The 20,797-nt window shown below is 38.6% G+C and overlaps 2 protein-coding genes across 7 annotated transcripts; both read right to left on the bottom strand.

The window, feature by feature from the left end:
* Positions 1–251: 251 nt before the first annotated feature.
* LOC117256682 (polymeric immunoglobulin receptor-like) lies at positions 252–9,864 on the bottom strand. The gene is made up of 8 exons (XM_033626252.2): positions 9,394–9,864; positions 7,688–7,993; positions 5,094–5,408; positions 4,639–4,953; positions 4,187–4,252; positions 3,936–4,037; positions 3,468–3,511; positions 252–2,018 (listed from the first exon to the last, which is right to left on the bottom strand). The coding sequence occupies exons 1-8, from the start codon at positions 9,440–9,442 to the stop codon at positions 1,737–1,739; spliced, it is 1,479 nt and encodes a 492-aa protein (XP_033482143.1). The 5' UTR covers positions 9,443–9,864; the 3' UTR covers positions 252–1,736.
* Positions 9,865–10,976: 1,112 nt separating this feature from the next.
* LOC144464492 (uncharacterized) lies at positions 10,977–16,597 on the bottom strand. 6 transcript variants are annotated; one of them, XM_078171662.1, is made up of 7 exons: positions 16,395–16,593; positions 15,486–15,704; positions 13,542–13,862; positions 13,081–13,422; positions 12,796–12,876; positions 12,435–12,484; positions 10,977–11,459 (listed from the first exon to the last, which is right to left on the bottom strand). In XM_078171662.1, the coding sequence occupies exons 1-7, from the start codon at positions 16,432–16,434 to the stop codon at positions 11,181–11,183; spliced, it is 1,332 nt and encodes a 443-aa protein (XP_078027788.1). In that variant the 5' UTR covers positions 16,435–16,593; the 3' UTR covers positions 10,977–11,180. The 6 variants fall into 6 exon arrangements, with proteins under 6 accessions (XP_078027788.1, XP_078027793.1, XP_078027784.1 ...); XM_078171667.1 differs by having other exon boundaries at positions 13,111–13,422; positions 16,395–16,592; XM_078171658.1 differs by having other exon boundaries at positions 12,796–12,879; positions 16,395–16,592.
* Positions 16,598–20,797: the final 4,200 nt, after the last annotated feature.

Raw genomic sequence — 20,797 nt, forward strand, 5'->3', positions numbered from 1 at the left:
ATATAAACTTACCCAATATATTCAACATCGGACATTTAAACGTACCATGTGGATTGTGTGATTGTTGCATTTTCTTATGGCAAGTTTTTTTTGTAGATAAAAGAGAGAGTCCTGGTGAAAACGGGGCCACCAGTGTCAATATTGATACCACCACCACATGGTACTGAAGTAAAAAATGAATATAAAAAAATAACCCAGCGTACCAGCACACAATAAATTGAATAAGATTAAATGAGGAGACTATCACACAGTTGTTGTAAATGATCAAGATTCTGTTGTTATTTTATTAGAACATTTGCGTTTTATCTACAACACTGATGGGAATGTCATCAGTGAAAAATACAACAGTATCACTGTAACATACTTAGGAAACAAAACATGTTGGACTTTAAGAAATTTAGTTTTATGTTCACTTAAAACTAGTAGCTAAACGTAGTACATCGCATCTTATCTCCTTATGTTAAATTAAAGTTGTTGTATACAGTCCCTGACAAATATATGTTATAAACTAAACTAGCGGTGCAGATATTTGGTCACAAATTATTGGACAGATAAATCCTGATGATGACACTGGATGAAAAGTCAGTTGATCACCAAAGTTATTACAAATTATCCTGAGACTGGCAGAAATATCTGAAATAATTTACATGGAAATCCATTCAATATTTGTAAAGACGTTTTACTGAAAAACACAGATGTGAACCTCATGGTGGCGCTAGAGGAAGAGTCAGGAGACCGCAAAAGTCATTAGGATTCATCGTCTAAGGAACATGAATGTCTGTACAAAATGTCATGACAATCCATCCAATTATTTTTGTAATATTGATTGTCAATATTTCACTCTAAACTAAATTGATGAGCTGACCAATGACAGACCAATGTTGCCATCCTGACAACCATGGACAAACTGTAACTGCATCAGTTGAAACATTAAACATCTAAAGCATTTCAGTTCTGCAATTTCTTGTCACTTATTGTCTGGTATATACAATACCATATACAGCATCTGTGATACATTTACAATAATGAAAAAAAAATAATATGAATGAATAATTGATAAGAATAAAGTATACAATATGAATAAAAAATAATTGATCATGTCCTATCAGTACTAGTAGCTCTAACATTGATTTAAACTAATGAAATGTTTTTTTTTTCTTTTTCTAACAAGATTTAAACAAGCCGAGTTTCAGAGGCAACAAACACAAAGGACACATCTAGTCATTACCAATCAAAGATCTGCCACAATACCTTAGCGATGATTTTTTAACAGTGCTTCCCAACTGCTCCAGCCATGGGGTCCAGATTTCTCCTTTGTCATTAGTGCGAGAACCTGCAGTTTAATATATTAAGCGTCATACTTGCATTTGGCCTTGTTGTTGAGCTAGTTTGCTGTCTCTGTCAAGTAGCTGTCTGTTAGTCACTCACTCTATGGCAGAAAATGGCACTTCAAAATAAAAGCACTGTGCTGGAAATGTACTAAAAAATAAAGTTTTTTGGTTGTGTTCTAAACTTGACACGTTTGCGAGTCACTTCCGGTCAATTCAGAATGGGCCCGCAACCCAATTTTGGACTGCGACCCACCAGTTGGGAACCACTATTTACAACATCTAAATGTCTTGTTGTACTTCCTAAAGTCTAGGCTGGATGTCATTGTAAAGAACAACATATAAAAAGATGAATGACTTGACATCTTGGCCATACATTTTGTAAATAAATTCCTGCCTGATGTTTCCTCATTGCTTCTGTGGCTTGTAGACTGTTGAGTAGAGAGGATCCTCTGAAGATGTCTGGTTGACAGTAGAGTTGGTTGGACTTTGGCTGTCCTTCACAGTAGAATATTCACAGGCAGAATTGCAGGGTCTGGTGATCAATCCCTCACCACCAGCTTCTCCAGAGCAGTTTTTAAAGCTAACAGTAGAGTAATGCAGCGAGTCAGAGGGGTTTGTGGGAAAGTTCATTGCATGGCCTGAGTCAGGCTTCTGAGGGTGTTCCTGTATCTCCTCGTAGACATAATCCTTTGAGGGAAGAACGAAAAATACAGTCTGAACAGTTTATATCCAGTGCAGACAATAAGCACTAACCATACAAATTGTACTCAACACAGAATTAAGTTGCAAACAGACGGACACTGACACAACCAGTTAAAGGCATCATGGTGTTCATGTGTTTCTTTTAATGACAGCAGTCAATATAACAACTGAAACATCGGAACGTTTCTTCTTCACCATCTTTACCACCCTGGAAGCGTTAAAAAAACGCGGATATTTTTGTGTGCTTTTCAGATGGTTGACGCGACATATTTTCCAACGCATGCTCTCTGTCCGCTGGTGGGAGTGTGCTCATCTGTGTGTGCGCGCACATGTCTGTGTGTGTATGCGCATATGTCTGTGTTTGTGTGTGCGCGCATCAGGGTGGAGGGGAATTGTAAACGCGCGGCCATGTAGAGACAGAAATGACATGCCATTGTGTAAATAAGATAAATAACACAAGGCTATTTAGTTTGTTTAATAAAAGGACAAGGTATAGACCTGTTCGATAGGAAAGGTAATCTTAAATGACTTCTGTTGTGATCTGGCGCTATAAATAAAATAAAATTAACTTGACCTTCAGGGGGAGCGCGGGGTGCCGTTGGGGGGGGGGGGGGGCGGGGTGCCTCCCTAATATTATGGTAGGAGAAACACTGAGACAGGAGCACACCCTGCAGTCCACCTGCACACACAGCGGAAGTGTTAGCATCACACGGCTAACTGTACTCGCTGTTGACAAGTTTAACTATGGAGCTGAGCCATTTTGGTGTCAGTGTAGTTGGTTGAATTGTTCAACAGCTCGGTGTTGGATATCAACCACTGCTGCTGTGTTAGCTCGGGCTAACGGTAAAACATTGAAGCGGCCTTCACTGCTTCATCTAACCAGCTTCATCCTGCTGTGTGTATACAAATTGTTTTATTTATTAGCAGTTAAAAAACAAACAAAAAAAGACAATAAATTTGTAGAATTGACCCCATTTTATCAGCCTTGCTCTCCAACCTGTGGCAAACAGTGCAGTACATTGTATTACACACTCAGGCGCAACCCAACTAAGCTCCTAAATCCAAGATAACAGAAATACTTAAATATTGTTATTTTAAGGTTGTGCCTCAGGTCATGAACTTTGTCTTTACCTGCCGCCATTTTCAAACAAGTGGCTAATCGGTTCTGCACATGTGCAACTCTCAGCGATGATGAGAATGAAGCAAGATGGCTCACTGTGTAGCTACTCCCATCATCAGCTCAGAAAAAAGTGTTAAATCCTTTTTGTGTTAAATCCTTTTTTACCATTTGCCTGATAGGGCAAGTGAGTTTTCAGACTTACTAGTCCAGCGTGGCATTTCACTTGCCACTTGCAATTGGGCAGTCCTTATTGTTGAGCCATGATATTACTACCTATTCAATATGACCACACAGACATACATTTAAACACTAACCTCTTTGATGTGCTGTGCTGCATTTCTCTTGTTTTTGAAATGTCCTGGCAGAAGCAGAAAAGGAAGAAAACCAAAAAATAAACAAGCAGAAGGACATAAAGTGGATTAATTTAATTAATTTTCTTAAATGAAAACACAGTTGCATCTACATCTAACCAAATTTCAACCAGTGCATGTTGCACTGTCCAGGAAAGAACAGACAGAATTGCACTGCAGTAATTTATATTTTTCAGTTTGGTTTTTATTAAGTATGACTTAACAACCAGTGTCTATCCCCAGAAATCTGTGATGAAAGCTAGAAATAAAAAGACTTCTCGACATGAAACAAAAGTGAAGTCTAATCTGGTAGGTCTGCTTTGCCTTATTATATCTAGATGTCACATACACACAGGATGGAGATGTGGTGAATGTGGTTTGATGTACTGTAGGTGCGTGTTTTGTGTTCTGCAAACTGGTAGTAACTCTTACGTTTGTAGATAAGGATCAAAATGAGCACCAACAGCAGCAGCAGCAGCACAGACACACAGACGACCACAATAATGATGACCTGATGGCTATCTGCAAGATCAACTGCACAACAAAGAAAATATTCAACATTGTTGAAAACACAGTTAACACGTCATTGTCATCCAGAGCTGTCTGTGTTTAGGAATTTAAAAGGTATTTTGTAGAAATTGATTTGCAAAAACTGTTCTCCTGCAGCAGACATGCTCTCTTACTTTGACTCCCAGTAGATACAGTAGTCGACTGGGTTGAAGAAACAGGAGATGTCGGTGATGGTGGAACTGAAAACAAACAGAGGGTTGATCAAATCGTATATAAAAGCATATAGAAATTAACAATGTCTCATCAAAAGGAAGAAAATTAAAGATAAATTTGGCAAAAAAAAAAATCAACGGAAAAAAATATATATTTTGCAAGAGAAAAACACTAATTCCCAACTTATATACTGCATTCCACACATTCATCTTATGTTTTTGTTTTTAACCTTGCAGAGAATGGGTTTGTTAATATATCCACCTTTAGCACAAATGCTCATGAATTGTTTTAATTTCTATTTTTTCTTTCTGACGGAGACAAAACCACACACCAGCATTTTTAATGCTTGATGTCCTTCTCCAATCTGAACCAGGGTCAGATAACATCCACAACATAAAATAACTTAACTCACCTACAGTCATCACAAATCTGTGGAAGAATGGGTTGCTGCGTCTTGGATCAGTGCTTACTGCCCCACACCAGTATGTCCCAATGTCTTCTTTGGTTATGTTTATCACTGTAATGGTGATGTTTCTCTGATCTTTGTCATCCTTCATGGAAAACTTCCCAGGGTTCAAGTTGAGCTGTGTGGTGTTTACTAGAGGTTTACATGTAGATGTATCTTCTCCCTTACAGATGAATTTGTTTCTTGGAGCACCCTCTGGATATCCACACCAGTATGTGAAATTCTGTCCAATAGTTGGAGACCTTTTGAAGTTAGAAATATCTGAAGACAGACAGACAAAGACAAATTATTATGCCAGACATATAAATACATACTGTGTATACTGTATGTGTGTGTATATATGTGTGTATACAGCATAGTACAGTATGCATGTATAATCCAATGAAATGTTTGCTTCTCACCTTCTACTTTCAGTTGTATTTTTCTGAGTGCAGCTCGGTACCTTCTTTCATTTGATTCCACTCCACACCAGTAGACACCAGCATGCTGTGAGGATACTTTACTGATGGATATGTTGAAGCCACTGTTGGTTTCTGCGAGAGTGACTTTGGGTTTCAGAGAATATTTTGTTGGTAAAATATCCTCACAGGTTGAATGGTTCTCTTTGCAGAAAAACTTGACACTGAAGTTGTATGTGTTTTCTGGAAAATCACATGTGATGGTAATTGTAGCTGATTTGTACGCAGTGTGGGTAAATGGGCTCTGGCAGTCTTCATCTGAAAATAGAAAAGAAAGATAAAACATGCAAATAAGTACATTTTATTCATTAAGCTCCTTTCAAAACCAGAATTGCATAGTGCTTCACTGATGCAAAGAAAATGCAATGCTAGGTTGCCAAACAGAGATATAAAACAAAAGAGAAAAAGACCATAAAATGTTTGTAAAAACATAGAAAGTATAAAAAGGTTATGAAAATGCAAGTCTGTACAAGTGGGTTTTTTTAAGCTTTTTAAAATGTGACACTGACTGAGCCAATCAAAATGTATCAATAATATTGTGCTAGGGATGGAAATGAATGTCACCTCACTGATACAGTGAGTAACGTTCTGCTTGTCAACTGCGTGTCTTGTCATGTGCTTTTTTAATTAACCATATATTCATGAATTTATCAGTTCCCAGTCTGTGTGTGGCAGATTCCGCTCATTTGCCATGACAGGCTAGGAAATTAAATAAGTAAATGAAAACACTGTTGATTTTTTTCTCTTTCTTCCCTGGAGCTGACATAAAAACTGTTTTGGTTCAGTAAATGTCAGTCAGCCCAGTGAAGGTAGTTTGGCCAGCCCATAGATGTATAAAGGGCTGGCCTCTGTCCTCTCAGCTCTGCAGGAGCTCCTGCTGACAGACGGCTGCTTCTGTGGACAGACACATGGAAAGCAGGTCAGAAGCAGTGTGGTTTTAAAACTACTTTCTCTGTGGCGACGATAGTAATACTACCAATCACATTGCACAACAAAATATGATGTCGTCTTTGACGTAACAAAATTCTCCAGGTGTGCGACATAAAAAAAAGTGTTGATCGACCCTTTTTTAAGCAGAAATACATCATTGCTGTCAAATGAGACTCATCAATAGTGTTGAGCACCTGACCTTGATTTAGGGTTAAAGGAGACAGTGAAAAATAGGTTTAAAAACAACAACAAAACAAGTAAACATGTTTCTGAAATACATTTTTTGAAGTGAATCTTTGTGTTTGACACATTCATTGTAATCATTGACCATTAAAACATAGGGGTAGACATCACCAATTCTGTGTTAGCATGTTTGGTTGAGGATGTCTGATGGGGAAAAATTCCATTATGGCGGAAAGTAAATTGGACACCATGGCCACCACAAAGCATTTTTTGCGATAGCTCCATCTCTGAAAATGTTCACTGTGCAAGTGTACCAAGTTTCATGCTTTTATGAGAAAATGAGCATATCACCTCACATTTGGCACATATCACCAGGACTAAATAAAGGATGAAAGGTTTCATACTAAAAGTTAAATAAAAGAATCGATGTATATGGAAGGACATTCTGTCAGCCAGCCTTTACCTGATATTATAGGACAGCTGGGAGGGTTATCCCAGTAAGTAAAAAGTTGCTATAACAGGGTGTTCAACTGGAAACCAAATTATTTTTTTTTTTTTTAATTTTATATACTTTATTAATCCCCGAGGGGAAATTCAATTTTTCACTCTGTCAATTACACACAGGTCCGAACACACACATGCACAAACTGGACCTATACATGCACTAAGTGGAGAGATGTCAGAGTGGGCTGCCCATGACAGGCGTTCCGAGCGGTTGGGGGGTTTGGTGCCTTGCTCAGGGGCACCTCGGCAGTGCCCAGGAGGTGAACTGGCACCTCTCCAGCTACCAGTCCACGCTCCATGCTGGGTCCGGACGGGGACTTGAACAGGCGACCCTCCAGTTCCCAACCCAAGTCCCTATGGACTGAGCTACTGCCGCCCCAAATACATTATCATTGACCTGACCCTTATCAAGCATCTCTTTCAGTGGAGCATCAAACTGTTTTTTCAAATCCAGCAAGAGATTGCTATAAAGTCTTTCGTAGTGTTTGATGTCAAGGTGCCAACAAACCTTTTCTGATATTTCTGTCCTTGGATAACACAACAGTGCCACCCTTGTCCTTGACCTATAGTGTGTGAATTATGTTGGCTGTTTTGAATATTCAGCCCCTACAATAAATGCTTTTAATATTTCCTTCCTCATTGATATATTTCTTGGAGTTGCTGGATTGCCTCCCTGTAGATCCTGTTCTTACCTGTTTCCATGAGCACCTGACAAAAATGTTTGATCTGCATTTGGTTGTATTGAGCAACCAGTCATTCTTGCATAGTTTCTTAAAATTTGATTAATCACATGTACATTGTGTTGTTATATTTTATGTTATCATTTTTTGGTTTGTTTGCTTTATTTAGTTAGTAGAAAATTGCAGTAAGTTTCAATTTTTAATTTTCATTTCAAAACATTAAAAGTGAGTGTTTCTTACCAGCTTCTAACTCCAGTTCTTTAGTACTGTGATGTGGCCTAGATCCTTGGTAAAATTCACACCAGTACCTTCCATCGTCCAAAGATTGAAGTTGTTTGATGGCCACCCTGAAATTTTTATTTTCTGTATCATGGTACAGGGAAAACCTGCCTTCGTATTCCCACATATCCTTCTTTGTACTTCTTATTAATTTGTTTTTGGCGTGAACTTCAACACTTGTATATTTTCCATTTCTTTTTTGATATTCACAGGTAAACTCTAACCATCCTTCTCTGCATCCCTTCACTTCAGATTTGGTCTCACGGCCTGTAGATCAGACAAAGACAAAAGTTCACATCATGTCAGACAGAAATAATCCCAGAGCTACTGCAGTACACTGAGTTTAGCTCTTTCTGCATCAGTAGATCACAAAGATGAATCAGTCAATGGCGGATGAACTTTGTGTCAGTAGGAGAACATTTACAGAATTAGGATGAGCCTAACACGAAGTAATTTGTGTTATATCTACTTTGGACTTATGCTATTGTATTACCGAATGCTGTAGGAAACTATCCTTGTGTTATTATTTTTGTAGCTGTGATTATGTGAACCAATCAGCCTTGGTTAGCTGTAACCAACTTGTAATTAAAGCAGCCTAATCAATATTTTTAGACAAGCACTGGATCATGAGTACAGGTATGTGAAAGGAGTCACTTGCCATCTCGAACCAGCAGTTCCTGTTAGCAGTGGCCATTATAGTAGTTAATGCAGGCCAACTTATAAACGATTAAACTGGAACAAACATATCCAAATGTAATATTGTATCACAAGTACAACTTAGTTGGTGAGTTAGCTACCATAATAAGTAGCAAGGCAGCAGTTTTGTGGTCCATGATATCTGTAAATTTCTTATAATTATCAGCAAGTGGTCAACTGCAAACATGGTTCTAATAGATTCATTTAAACACATAAATTATTAAATACAGCTCTGCAAACACCTAGTGGTTTTTTGTTCACTTGTATTGTCACTAATAATTCTGCTGTTTAAATACAGAGCAATTAATTTCCTGTATCGTACTCCCACAGTTGAGGCAGTTCGAATCAGGAGTTTGGTTTCTGCACCTGTTTGGTTCTTTTAATCATACAGGCTTTTTTGCTGACGTTATAATGGCTATATATAAGTTGTATGTGGCTTTCACTTCTGCTTATGTTTCCTCCATCTTTGGTGAAGAGTACCTGCTCTACCCTTGTTCATTATTAGCAACCCATGTTAACATGTTACATAGTTGTAAAAAAAAAAACAAAAAAAAAAACAGAAACATGAATAAATATAAAAATGCATCACTGCCTGTGTGCAAGGGGAGGTTTCACGAACAAGTGGTGGGTTATATCAAATTCAAAACATCAGCTTTGAACGCTGTATATTTACAGGAAATAACTACGTATTTCCAGTAAATATACAGTACTACTACTACTAGGACAGGCTTCAGGTTGTCTGTGTCAGATGAATTATCTATTGTGAGAAGCTAAAAATGTACTTATCTAAATAACTTTTAAATGTAAAATGTAAAGCTGATACTTAGACCTGAGTTAAACTAAAGAAATTCAAACAGAGTCGCTGAAACCACACCACAGGATGTATTTAAACTGGTTCATTTCTTAAGAAGCTGTAACACGTATCTGTCATATCTCTAATATCAGGTGTCAGACAGTAGTTATATTATTACCTGTAATTGTTGAGAGGAAGAGCAGAAGAAAGCTCCATGTTGTGTTCATCTTGGATGTTGAAATCCTCAGTGAGACTTTTTAACTCTAGCAGATTTTGTAACTTCCTCTTTTCATCTGTTGGTTGATAGTGGCAGCACGACTGCGCAGCGTCTGTACACCTGTGTTTCTCCCTCTGTCATTTTTCTAGTTTTTGTGTGTCACAGCATTAACCCTATCAGTCCCAGCAGCTTGTATACAAACTGATCGGTCCATCTTGTTGTCAATCAGTATTACCAGTGATCAAAGGGCTTCAATAAAACCAACTTATCTAAATAATCACGAGACTTAAATTTAGATCAGTGGTTTCCAGTTGCTCCAGCCATGGGTTCAGATTTGTCCTTAGTCATTAGTTCAAGGTCCACACAGTTTAACATATTCAGCGTCATACTTGTGTTTGGACGTGTCTCAAGCTAGTTTGCTGTCTCTGTCAAGTAGCTGTCTGTTATTACTCACTCTACAGCAGGAAACAGCACTTCACAATAAAAGCTCTGTGCCAGATATTCACTGTACTTCAAAATAAAGTGTGTGTTTTTACAAACACATGGCGAATCAATTGCGGTCGATTCAGAACAGACATGGGGGAAAGTCACACGTGCAAGTCACAAGCAAGTCTCAGGTTTTTACCTTCAAGTCTCAAGCAAGTCCTAAGTTAGTTGTGGTGAGAATCAAGCAAGTCAAGTCAAGTCCCTGCTAAAAGTCAAGCAAGTCAAGTCGAGTCATTGCTCAGGTCAAGCAAGTCACAAGTCAAGTCATATGTCACATACAGCAAACATCTCCTCACAATCCGCTAGCTACATGTCCTCTGAATATACTGTGAAAAAGTCCGGTCTCTGCAGGCAGCCCAGGCTGACAACAACAACATTTAGGTCCAGGCTGCACCAACCAGCCAGCGTGAGACCAGCGAAAGCAAGCACACACACATGAACATGGTGCCCATGTCTCACGATCTCATGCAAGCGCACACACGTGAACGCGGTGCCCAGAGAGGCAGTTAGAGCTACAGGCTACAATGAGGCTAAAAACAGTTCAAACAGGGCTCTACGCAAACCTTTTTCACTAGGAGCACAGTTAGCTCATCGGGTAGAGCATGTACCACTAAGGCTGAGTCCCTACTGCAGTGCAATCAAATAAAGCAAGAATGCCAAAAAATAATTCCAAATAATTCATTTACTCTGATGCCACACCGTCTCCATGGTGCACTCTCCCTCTCATTTGTCCTCGCCTTGATAATATCCTGCTTGACATCATTGTTTTATTTTTATGTCATTCTACTCCTGAAACCCCAGCAAAACCAGTCAGCTTATTAACATGGCTAAGTTAAACATGATTTATTTTAATGAGCTGGCTTTTAACTGTGATTTGTTTTCCTCTTCAGCAGTGCGCTGATTAAAAAGCTCTGTAGAAAACTTCCAGTACAGAAGTTCCAGCTGGCATTTGTTTCCTTGAGATTTCCTTGAAATGTTTTGTTGAAGATTTTATACATGTATGCCTTGAAAGAGTGTGATAATTAACCCTTGACTAAAAAGAGACATTGATCACATCATTTGTTTGTTTAATGACAATGTGATGACAATTTAATGAAAATTTAAAAATCAAATATTTGTATTGAGTCCTTGAAAATGAAAAAAGTGCTTGAAAAAGTACTTGAAAGTCCTTAAATATCTGTATAAACATTTCTGTGACTTAACCTTGAATCAAACAAAAGGGATCAGTATAGTGACTCCTTAAGAAAATGACAGGACTTGTCTCAGTGCTGCTGTGGGTTGTTGACAGTAGAATAGAAAGAGTCTTCAGGAAGTCTGGATGGGTGATTGACAGTCGAGTAGGTGGGAAATTGTTGGTTGTCCCTCACAGTGGAATATGTGTCACCACTGACTTCACCAGAGCTGCTGTTAAAGTTGACCGTGGAGTAATACTGTGAAGCAGAGGGGTTTGTGGGAGCGTTGGCAGTGACATAAATTGATTTAAGTGCAGTTCCTGAGCCTGGCTTCTGGGGGTGCTCCTGTATCTCCTCATAGGCAGGATCCTGTCAGAGCAGAATGAGAAACACAGGATGGAAAGTCCATATGCAATCTTAACAAAAGGCATGAACCATAGAGGCAGACGTTTTAGAATGCTAACATTAGCATTTAGCTCGAAAAAAACTGCTGTGCAGTACAGCTTCAAAGAGCTGCTCACATGGATGTAGGCTTTTTGTTTTCATTTAATATTATGATGTTAACCAGACCATTGTGTATCGCTAGACAATCACATAATACTGTAGTGACTGCCATGTTTAGATTGCACATGGTTCCCTTGGAAGTATAAAGCAGCTACAGATTTGCAGGTAACTAATTTGCACATTTTTAAGGGTTTGACAGTTACCAAACTCCAGTCAGTGCTTTATTGTTATATTGAGCAGGGCTGGATATTCTTTAAAAAATTACAATACCAGTACCAATACTGGCACCCTTAAAGTCAGGGGTGAAAGTTGGTCATAGTAATATGGCACATTGCATCTTATTGGCAGTTACATACATAATCATGTCGAACAAGTTTATTTTTCGTGTGCTGCGATGTAGTGTTCCTTCCAGCTGGTGCCGTTAAGATAATTATGCTGCGTTCGTTTTGTACTCGGAGGTCGGAAGTCGGAAGTGGGAATGACGTCACCTCTGAGTTGAGAACAGTTTTTGCATTCTAGTTGACGACGGTGGACAAGTCGGAAAAAAAAAACATGGACGCCGCAAGTAAGCCTTTGTTGCCCTTGCACTTTCGGAGTATATAGACAGCTTCAAAACCATCATGCACTCCAACTGATGAAAGCCACAGATGAGGCTGACCTAATGTAAAACAAATGAGATAAAATTGCTATAAACAGTACTTTAGCAGAGTGTTTACTCACTATGTATGTGACCGGCAGTCATCTTGAATTCGTAAGTGCCTGCATCACACATGTATGAATAAATTCTGATCATCATGGGTCACAAGCAGTACCACCATTTTTATAGATATGCTCACTCACCATGTTGTTCTGTGCCTCTGCCTTTCTTGTGTTTTTTGTACGCTGAAATCCTGTCAGAGAAAAATGAGAAAATGTAAAAGTAGAAAAGGAAAATAAATTAACAAGCAGGAGAGGTGGCGAATAAATTTCACCACACAAATCTGTCACATTCACAACCAGGATCTACTCTACAGCTGACCAGGAGAAGTGACACACTTTCAACTGTTGATTATTAATAAAATATCAATTTACAGACAAAACCTTCTTCTTATTTTTCTGTTATTACCTAATTAATTTATGGAATTACATCTTCCCAGCTTGCTTACCTCCAGTAAGAAAAAGTGTGTATTCATGTACATATGTATTTTTAAATATTTCTTACGTTTGTAGACGGAGACCAAAATAAGCATGAGCAGAGCTACACAGACGACTACAGGAATGATGACACTTAACCAAGAGCCACCTGCTGGAGATAAAAGCACACAAAAGGATTATCGTCATTTAAACCAAAATTAACACACAAAACTCATTCAGAACTTATCTGCTGCAGTAGATTTCAGAAAAAAAAGGTTTCTCACCAAGACCCTAGAAACTAACCAGATCAAATACATTTCTCAAAACAAAACAGTTATTTGTAAACATAACTTAAAAGCCTGCCACAGTTTACCTCCAAACCATAAATAATGTGAACACTCACCGACTGTCATCACAAGTTTGTGGAAGAATGGGTTGCTTTTGGGTTTGTCAGTGATCTGTGCTCCACACCAGTATGTCCCAGAGTCTTCTGTTGTTAATTGTCTCATAGTTATGGTGATTTCTTCTTTTTTGTTGTCCTCTATGGAAAACCTCTCAGTGTTTTTGCCCCGCTGTAAGGAGTTCGCTAGAGGTTCACATATAGATGGATTTTCTCCTTTACAGAGGATTTTCTTAATAGGCACACCTTTTGGATACACACATTGGTATGTAAAAGTCTGCCCAGTAGTTAGACATCTTGTCGAATTAGTAATATCTGTAGACAGACAGACAACATTGCCTATCAGTAACTGTACTTAACAACATAATTCATAGACACTTTAATTATATGTGTGAGTAAATCAAACCTCAAAGTGTCAGATGTCTGCTTCTCACCTTCTACCTGAAGTTGTATTTTTTTGAGTGCAGCTCGGTACCTTCTTTCATTTGATTCCACTCCACACCAGTAGACACCAGCATGCTGTGAGGACACATTAGTGATGGATATGTTGAAGCCACTGTTGGTTTCTGTGAGAGTGAATGTCCCGTTTGACCGCAGAGATGATCTTGTTGATAAAACAACCTCACAGATGGAACCGCTCTCTTTGCAGAAAAACTTGACTATGGCTTTGTCTTTCTCTCCTGGGAAATCACATGTGATGGTGGTTTTAGCTGCTCTGTACGCATTGTGGGTAAATGGCTTCTGGCAGTCGTCAACTGAAAGTAAAAAGGAAACGTAAACAGTGAAATCTGTCCTTTATATCTGTATTTGGTTAGTTATGTAGATGAATACTTGAATATTTTTTCACCCTTTGTTCAAAATTTGCCTTTACTGTATGTGTCTGCTTAAAATTTCATTTCAGCTGAATTCTCTTACCCCTCCCTAATCAAGACATAATAGGCAAGACTCTGAGGTCTTTTACTCATGTATCAGACTCATTCAGCAGAGACACTGGGAGTCTAGCTCTGACTACCAGCTTAATGTCCCTGTCTTTGTGATACTGAGTGGTGGTCAAACACTGTCCCCTTACCATGGACATCATGCATGATCCAAGCTCAGAGATCAGTATTGAGGCCTATCATGGCATTTTCCAGCTGATTGGGATCGGTATATCAAGCAATATTGAGCCCAATCCGATATTTGTCCTACATTGGCTGTTACACAGATATTTTACTCGTAATGCGTAAATGCACAGTGACGCAGTGAATGCAGCCATGGTCAGCTCCACCACACTGAGCTCTTGTGTATGTACAATTAGAGGCTAAGCCCCGCCAAACATCACACACCATAAACAATAGCAAAACTCACAACAAGTGGGCTTTTTTTATTTACCTAAGTTATGTTATTTTGCTGTAATCTATGTAATGGCGCATAGTCTTTCACTGCAAGCAGGGTCCAATCCCTGCTCATACAGCCGACATCCTGTGATGGAAGGCGGACGACAGTCACCATGCCACTGGAAGTGCAACAAAAGCACAGCCAGCAAAAAGCCAAGAAGGGTAATTTATTGATGTAATCAGCACAAGAGATGTGCAGATGACAAAGATATATACTCAGAACACAGTTCATCCATGTAACTCAGGCAAAGGGTGCACAGAAGCAACAAACTATGGAGAGTACACTCTGGATAGAGAAATTCCCTCGAGGCAGTGACAAGGCCAACAAGATTAAAGGGGTTGTTATTTTATATGTTGATATTTTGTTAATAAAGAAAACATAATTAAGGAACAGCTTAGATTTAGGGCTTTATTTTTAATGCATTGCAGAGCTCTTCATTTGTCAAGCTTTTTCACTGGATTGATTTTGATAACTTTTAAGTACCTGAAATGTGTTCTGTGTCGCTCCATTTCTAGGAGAATAGAAGTATCAGATCGAGACTTGGTATCGATACACACTCAATATTAAGTGACTAAGATAAGGATCAAGGGAAAAATCCTCATAGACCCCCATGTCTCTATTGCTAATTTCAACATTTGTGACAACTGTACGAGGGGTGAATTTTTATATAACTCACCTGTTTACATTTTCTTAAGGCTTAAAGTTAACACGTAATTAAGGGCAGGCCTGTTTGAGTGACAGCCTGTGTGCCAGATCCACCCCTACATCCTCCACAGCTCTACCCTCTTGTACAAATTTGATCAACTCTGGCTCCAAAAAACCCAGATGGCGACAGCTGAAATGCCAAACCCAAGGCTTCAAATCGGGAGTCCACAAACCAATGGGTGACATCATGATAGCTACATCCATTTTATGCAGTATAGGGTAGTTACTTATTAACACAGTTACAAAGTACTGAAACAAAGACATAAGGGACAGTTATAAAACATACCATTTCTTACCAGGGTGAAATTTGACTTTACTGTCGTCATCGTCGTCATCGGATGAGTCAGAATCTTGGTCAGATTTACACTTGCACTCCCTAAAGTCCTCATGTTCAAGTTGTTGAATGGCCACCCTCAGTATGTCAACACTTTGATTTCTTTTATCTGTTTCAGGATATTTGAAAAAGAATTCAACCCATCCTTCTGGACACACGCCTTTAGATGAGGCCTCACAACCTGTAAACCAGAGCGAAAAGTTCACATCATGTCAGATTCTGAAACAGTCTCAGAGCTTCATCAGCAAAACACAAGCTTGTTGACATTTTAAAATATTAATGGCTTTAAGATTCAGAATAAAAATGAAAAAGAAGTCTGACTTTATAACACACAGGGTGTCCGCAGGTCCTTAAAAAGTTCTTAATTTTTTAAATTCAATTAAATAAATATTAGTATTTAAAAGTAATTTAATTGTCTTGAATTTTAATTTGAGTTTTTATTGCCACAAATATTTTATCAAATTTCATTTATCCATCATAAATTCTAATTTCTTTTTGTCAAAATGAGACAAATTCTTCTTGTAAACCTACCACTGAACACATTACTGTCTTTTTACTTTAAACTTACACTTACCTGTTGGCAAATTTACCCACATATTTGAATAAGAAGATGATTTTGTCCAAAAATCACTGCTAAATTTGGTTAAAAATTATCTAAAAAATGTTCTAAAAGCATTGAATTTAAGTGTCTGATACCTGTAGACACCGTCAGAGCAGTATTGCAGTAGAGCAGCAGTATATTTTTGTAGTACATTATATTGCTGTAGGATTTCTACTCTCAAAACAGTTTGCTTAAATTGGACCATATAATATGATTTTCCCATTTTTATTCATTGAGATATCAGTAATTAGGTTTCAGTAATCTTGTTACCTGTCATCAGTGAGAGGAGGAGTAGGAGAAAGCTCTTCATTGTGTCAGTGTCGGACTCTGAGTTTCTCCGTCAGATCATTAAACACCAGCTGGTTATTTCAGTTTCCTCTGCTCGGTGTGTCTCCACAGTTGGTCGGTCTCAGGCGTTGTGTTTCTTAATTCCTGTTGCACGTTACCTAAAATCTTCTTGCCCCCACCTCTCTGTCTTTCCTTCCCTTTTTTCTTCCTCTTCTTAAATTCCCTCCTCATTGTACCTTGCTTTTTCTGCACTGACAGTAAACAGGAATTAAGTGGTGAGAAGTGAGAGGAGAAAAAAATACAGTTTGAATGAATAGAAAGTCCTTGACATAAACACAATGCGTCAGAAATGGTAGAACAGTAGTATTATACCAAGCCTCATTATTGTTCATTATTTGGATTAAATAAGTCAATTTAAAAAAATTCATATGATATCATGAAATGTGATATCTGTGAAATGCAGTGAATCATAAATTATAGTTCCTAATTTCTAAATATGAAAACCAGTGACACAGGGAATAAAATGACAAATGGAAGCAAGAGATTTTAATAATCCATTTTTAACCATGGGCATGAGAGTGACAGTTGTGATCACTCTCAGTAAGGCTATGAAAATACAGTAATGATCCCTCACTGTCTGTGTGTATTTTACAGCATTGTATCCCTGTATGCTTGCAAGCTATATAAAGCCAACAGGATGTGACTCACATTAAATTTCCTGCCAACAACACAAAACCACAAGACGCTGCAGCTGATGAGGTGGTATCTAGTGCTCAGCTTATAAGTTTTATTAGATTTAATTTTAAACTATTTTAAATTGATTAATTTGTAATACTTTCACATGGCTGTGCGTCATGTTACCTTTTTCAATCACCTGTCCATGTAGTAAGTGTTGAAGCTGTAGTGTAACATATTTGGCATTTTACCTTTTAATGGAAATTTCACAGTAGAGAGAGAGACAGAAAATGACACGAAGCCAAGGTCCTCAGCTGGAGTGGAGACAAAGGTCTTGTGGTTGTGTAGTATGTGTCTTCAACGCCCTTTAAAGCCATGAGTACTGCGCTAGTTTACTGGCAATGGGAAATGAGTCTATAGCCATATTTAACGCAGGTTTCCTGTGCTTAAAAAACCCACATACATATGTTAATTTTGCTGGAAAAGGGGTATATGACTATGCTATCACCACAGTCAAATGACCATGGCAAACATTCAGTGTTCTTTGTATTTATGCCTTGGTCACTCAAGAGTTAAAACTATCCTCACACCATCAGTCATTTCAACAACTCCATCAAAAACATGTTAACATTTAAGTGACAAAGCCCGTAATGTTAACAGAGTAGTTTTTTACCCAAAATGTAGAAAACATGATGTTATATGACATATGTAATTTGTTTGTTTCATGTATTAATGTGAGGAAGGTTACAGTCGCCTCATTGCTATGCACAGATCCAATGTTGTCATCTGTTCAGTGATGTTTAAGTCACATGTACATCACGTACAAGCATTTTGTCATATTTAGCTTTTACTTTTACACCACCTTTTACTTTTTTGCAATATTTTTTTTTCAGATTTCCAGCATTTCCACTCAAGTTTATTATGGGCAAATTTAGCTGCTGGATGGAAACAGACCTAAGCACACATCAACATGAACACAGGAGGTGCCACGTATCAAAGCACCAACCAGTGGAGGAGAAATAGACAGTGAGGTCCCAACAGGCATTTGTTTCCACACAAGCATTGTGATGGTCGATCCGGACTTAGCCGTGGTAATCTATATCAGTATATAGCCTGAAATGACCTAGAGTCAAAATGGGGAAACTAGAAGTTAGAACAAAGGTCTTGCAACAGAAAAAAACAGTGCTGAATTACAGGACTGGTTGGGAAAATATGGTGAATGTATGCTAAAAGGGTAAGTTTGATATTTCTCAACCTGAACCTGACTTTTCCATGTTTTTGTGTCGAAGTGACAAGTGGGTATAACAGTTTTTGAACTGGTCCAGTATTAAGCAAGAGCGCTGCAGATAGTAGCGTTGAAACAGGCTGCTAGATTACCATTAAATGATAATCTTGCATGTTCACACTGTCAATTTATAGCCACTAGAAGTGCTTTTTTTTGCCACAAATGTACTTTGATTATTATTACAAGTGTCTGACAACTTGTGCAAAGGGTTGCTACTATGACAGACCTTTCTGTAAATAATATCTTTACTGTTCAAACAGAAACAGCCCCAAAATTGCCATTGCCAAACCCACCGAACTCCATTTAAATAAACAGTGATTTTATCATCTCAAAATACACTTCCTTCAAAGTCAACAGAAACAAAATAAAACTCACAAAAGCTGTCTTGGTTCGTCTTTCCACTGTTCCAACAATCACAAGCTCTGGTTTGATTAAAATAAACCCTTAATTCACCCAGTTAGATGCAATAATACACTGGCTCTGTACACGCTAAAATTACTGTTTATTTAAATGGAGGCTGGTGGGTTTGGTGATGGCGATTTTTGGGTCTGTTTCTTGTTAAACAGCAAAGATCTTACTCTTTTAAAAAATAAGTATCTTTGTCGGGGTCCTTTCAATAATGTTGTCTGACATTTACAATAACGATTTGAGCCTGTCAGTGGCAAAAACACACCTTCAGTGGATGGAAACTGATTGGCAAACATGTCCTAAGTGGTACACTGCAGCCGTAAGTGCTGTATCGTAGGCAACTGGACCTGCTTATGTTTCTTGAAGATGTTTCGCTTCTCATCCAAGAAGCTTCTTAAGTTCTAAATGACTGGTACGAAATTGCAGGCTTTAAACCGTGTGTGGGTGGGAACCCTTGCAGAGTCGTAGGGGTCACATATGAGCTCTTAGTTTCAGAGTCGTTAAGATCACAATGTGAGTCGTTGACCCACCTGGCCACCATGTGAGTCGTTAGGGTCAGGTGGGACCAGGGGTGAATGGGTGTGAAGTCATCTGGGGAGGGATCCCAAGACTGCAAGTTACACCTGCAGACTGCAGGCTGCAGCGGTGTCGCTCAGTACTGGACCAATCACAAAAACTGTTCACATTAGTCACTCAGACACAAAAACATGGGAAATTAGGGTCCAGGTTAAATAATAACCAAACTTAGCCTATAGGCAAGGCTCTGACTGACCTCCACTTTCCATTACAATTGTTCAACAACAGTGTGTGTGAATGTATGAAGCAGAGCATTGTAAGTGTGTAAAGGTGCATCCTGTAGTGTGTGAGTACCAGAAAGTCCTCACAGTGACCTCCACACACACCATCAGATTGTATTGATTGTGTTGAAACGTACAATTTAAGGCCGTCTCTCACAACCAGTAACACAGATCATTTTTCCTGACAGTCCTCTCTGGGTATCTTGGCTGTGCTGACTAGGAGGGACACCCACCTCATTTCACAAAACCCTGATGTGTTTTGGCCGATGCCGTGGGTTTTGAGTCTGATAATATTTGTCATCTGCTCCAAGTGAAACATGGAACAATGGCTGAGTGTGTGTTTGTGCTTTATGAGTGTGTGTTCGTGATCGGTGGGACTGCCAGCCAATCTGGAAAGAAAACACAGATAAGATAGAGATTTTATATGTTTTTGGGGTCTGAAGAGCATCAAGGGGCTCACTAAGGGCTCAAACACACACATGCAGAGCTGATTGCTGTTTACAAAGACTCTGGCTGTGATTCATTGTGATTTATTAGTTATTTACAACCTGCTGGTGAGAAGAACACTCAAAAGTAGTTGGAGTCTTGGCTTGACTGTTGAAGTGTAGACTGTTAAGAGGAGAGGTTGTTTGTTTCTGTGTGGTGGATTTTTTTTTTAGATTTTTTTGTTTTCATGAAGGCATCTTACACCCTGTTGTCACTAACATGTCCTTGCTGGTTATACGTTTATAGTCCACTTAGCCCTTAACCCTCCATTTTGTGCATTCATGTCTAAGGGTAGGGTGTCCAGATTCTCATTGGGATAGGGGAGTAGGGTGAAGTGTTCGGGCTACATGCCCCTCCAAATGTAGGTTTTTCAGATGCACACTTCAAATTAATTTTTGTGAGAGATGGCTGCACAAGCAACTAAAGAAACCATAAATATTGTTTTCTTTGTCAACAAAGATTTAGAAAGTAAGATAGCAATCGTATTATCTTAGTTTAACATTGTTTCAGTGTGTTATGGTCTTTTTCTTTATATCAGGCATAGCAAAAGTAATTGCTAGTATGCTGCTACTACCAGCAATTAATATCATGAAACTTAAGTTGTGGACAAATTACAAGTGTCCTGACAACTGCAAGAGGATGCCTATACCCTACATGAGAAATTGCTGCAGCAGGTTACAGCATATTTGCAATGTCACGCAACACTTGTCATGTCTGTTTACGTAAACGTCAGC

Source organism: Epinephelus lanceolatus, chromosome 1, assembly GCF_041903045.1.
Source record: "Epinephelus lanceolatus isolate andai-2023 chromosome 1, ASM4190304v1, whole genome shotgun sequence".
Classification (NCBI taxonomy): Eukaryota; Metazoa; Chordata; class Actinopteri; order Perciformes; family Serranidae; genus Epinephelus; species Epinephelus lanceolatus.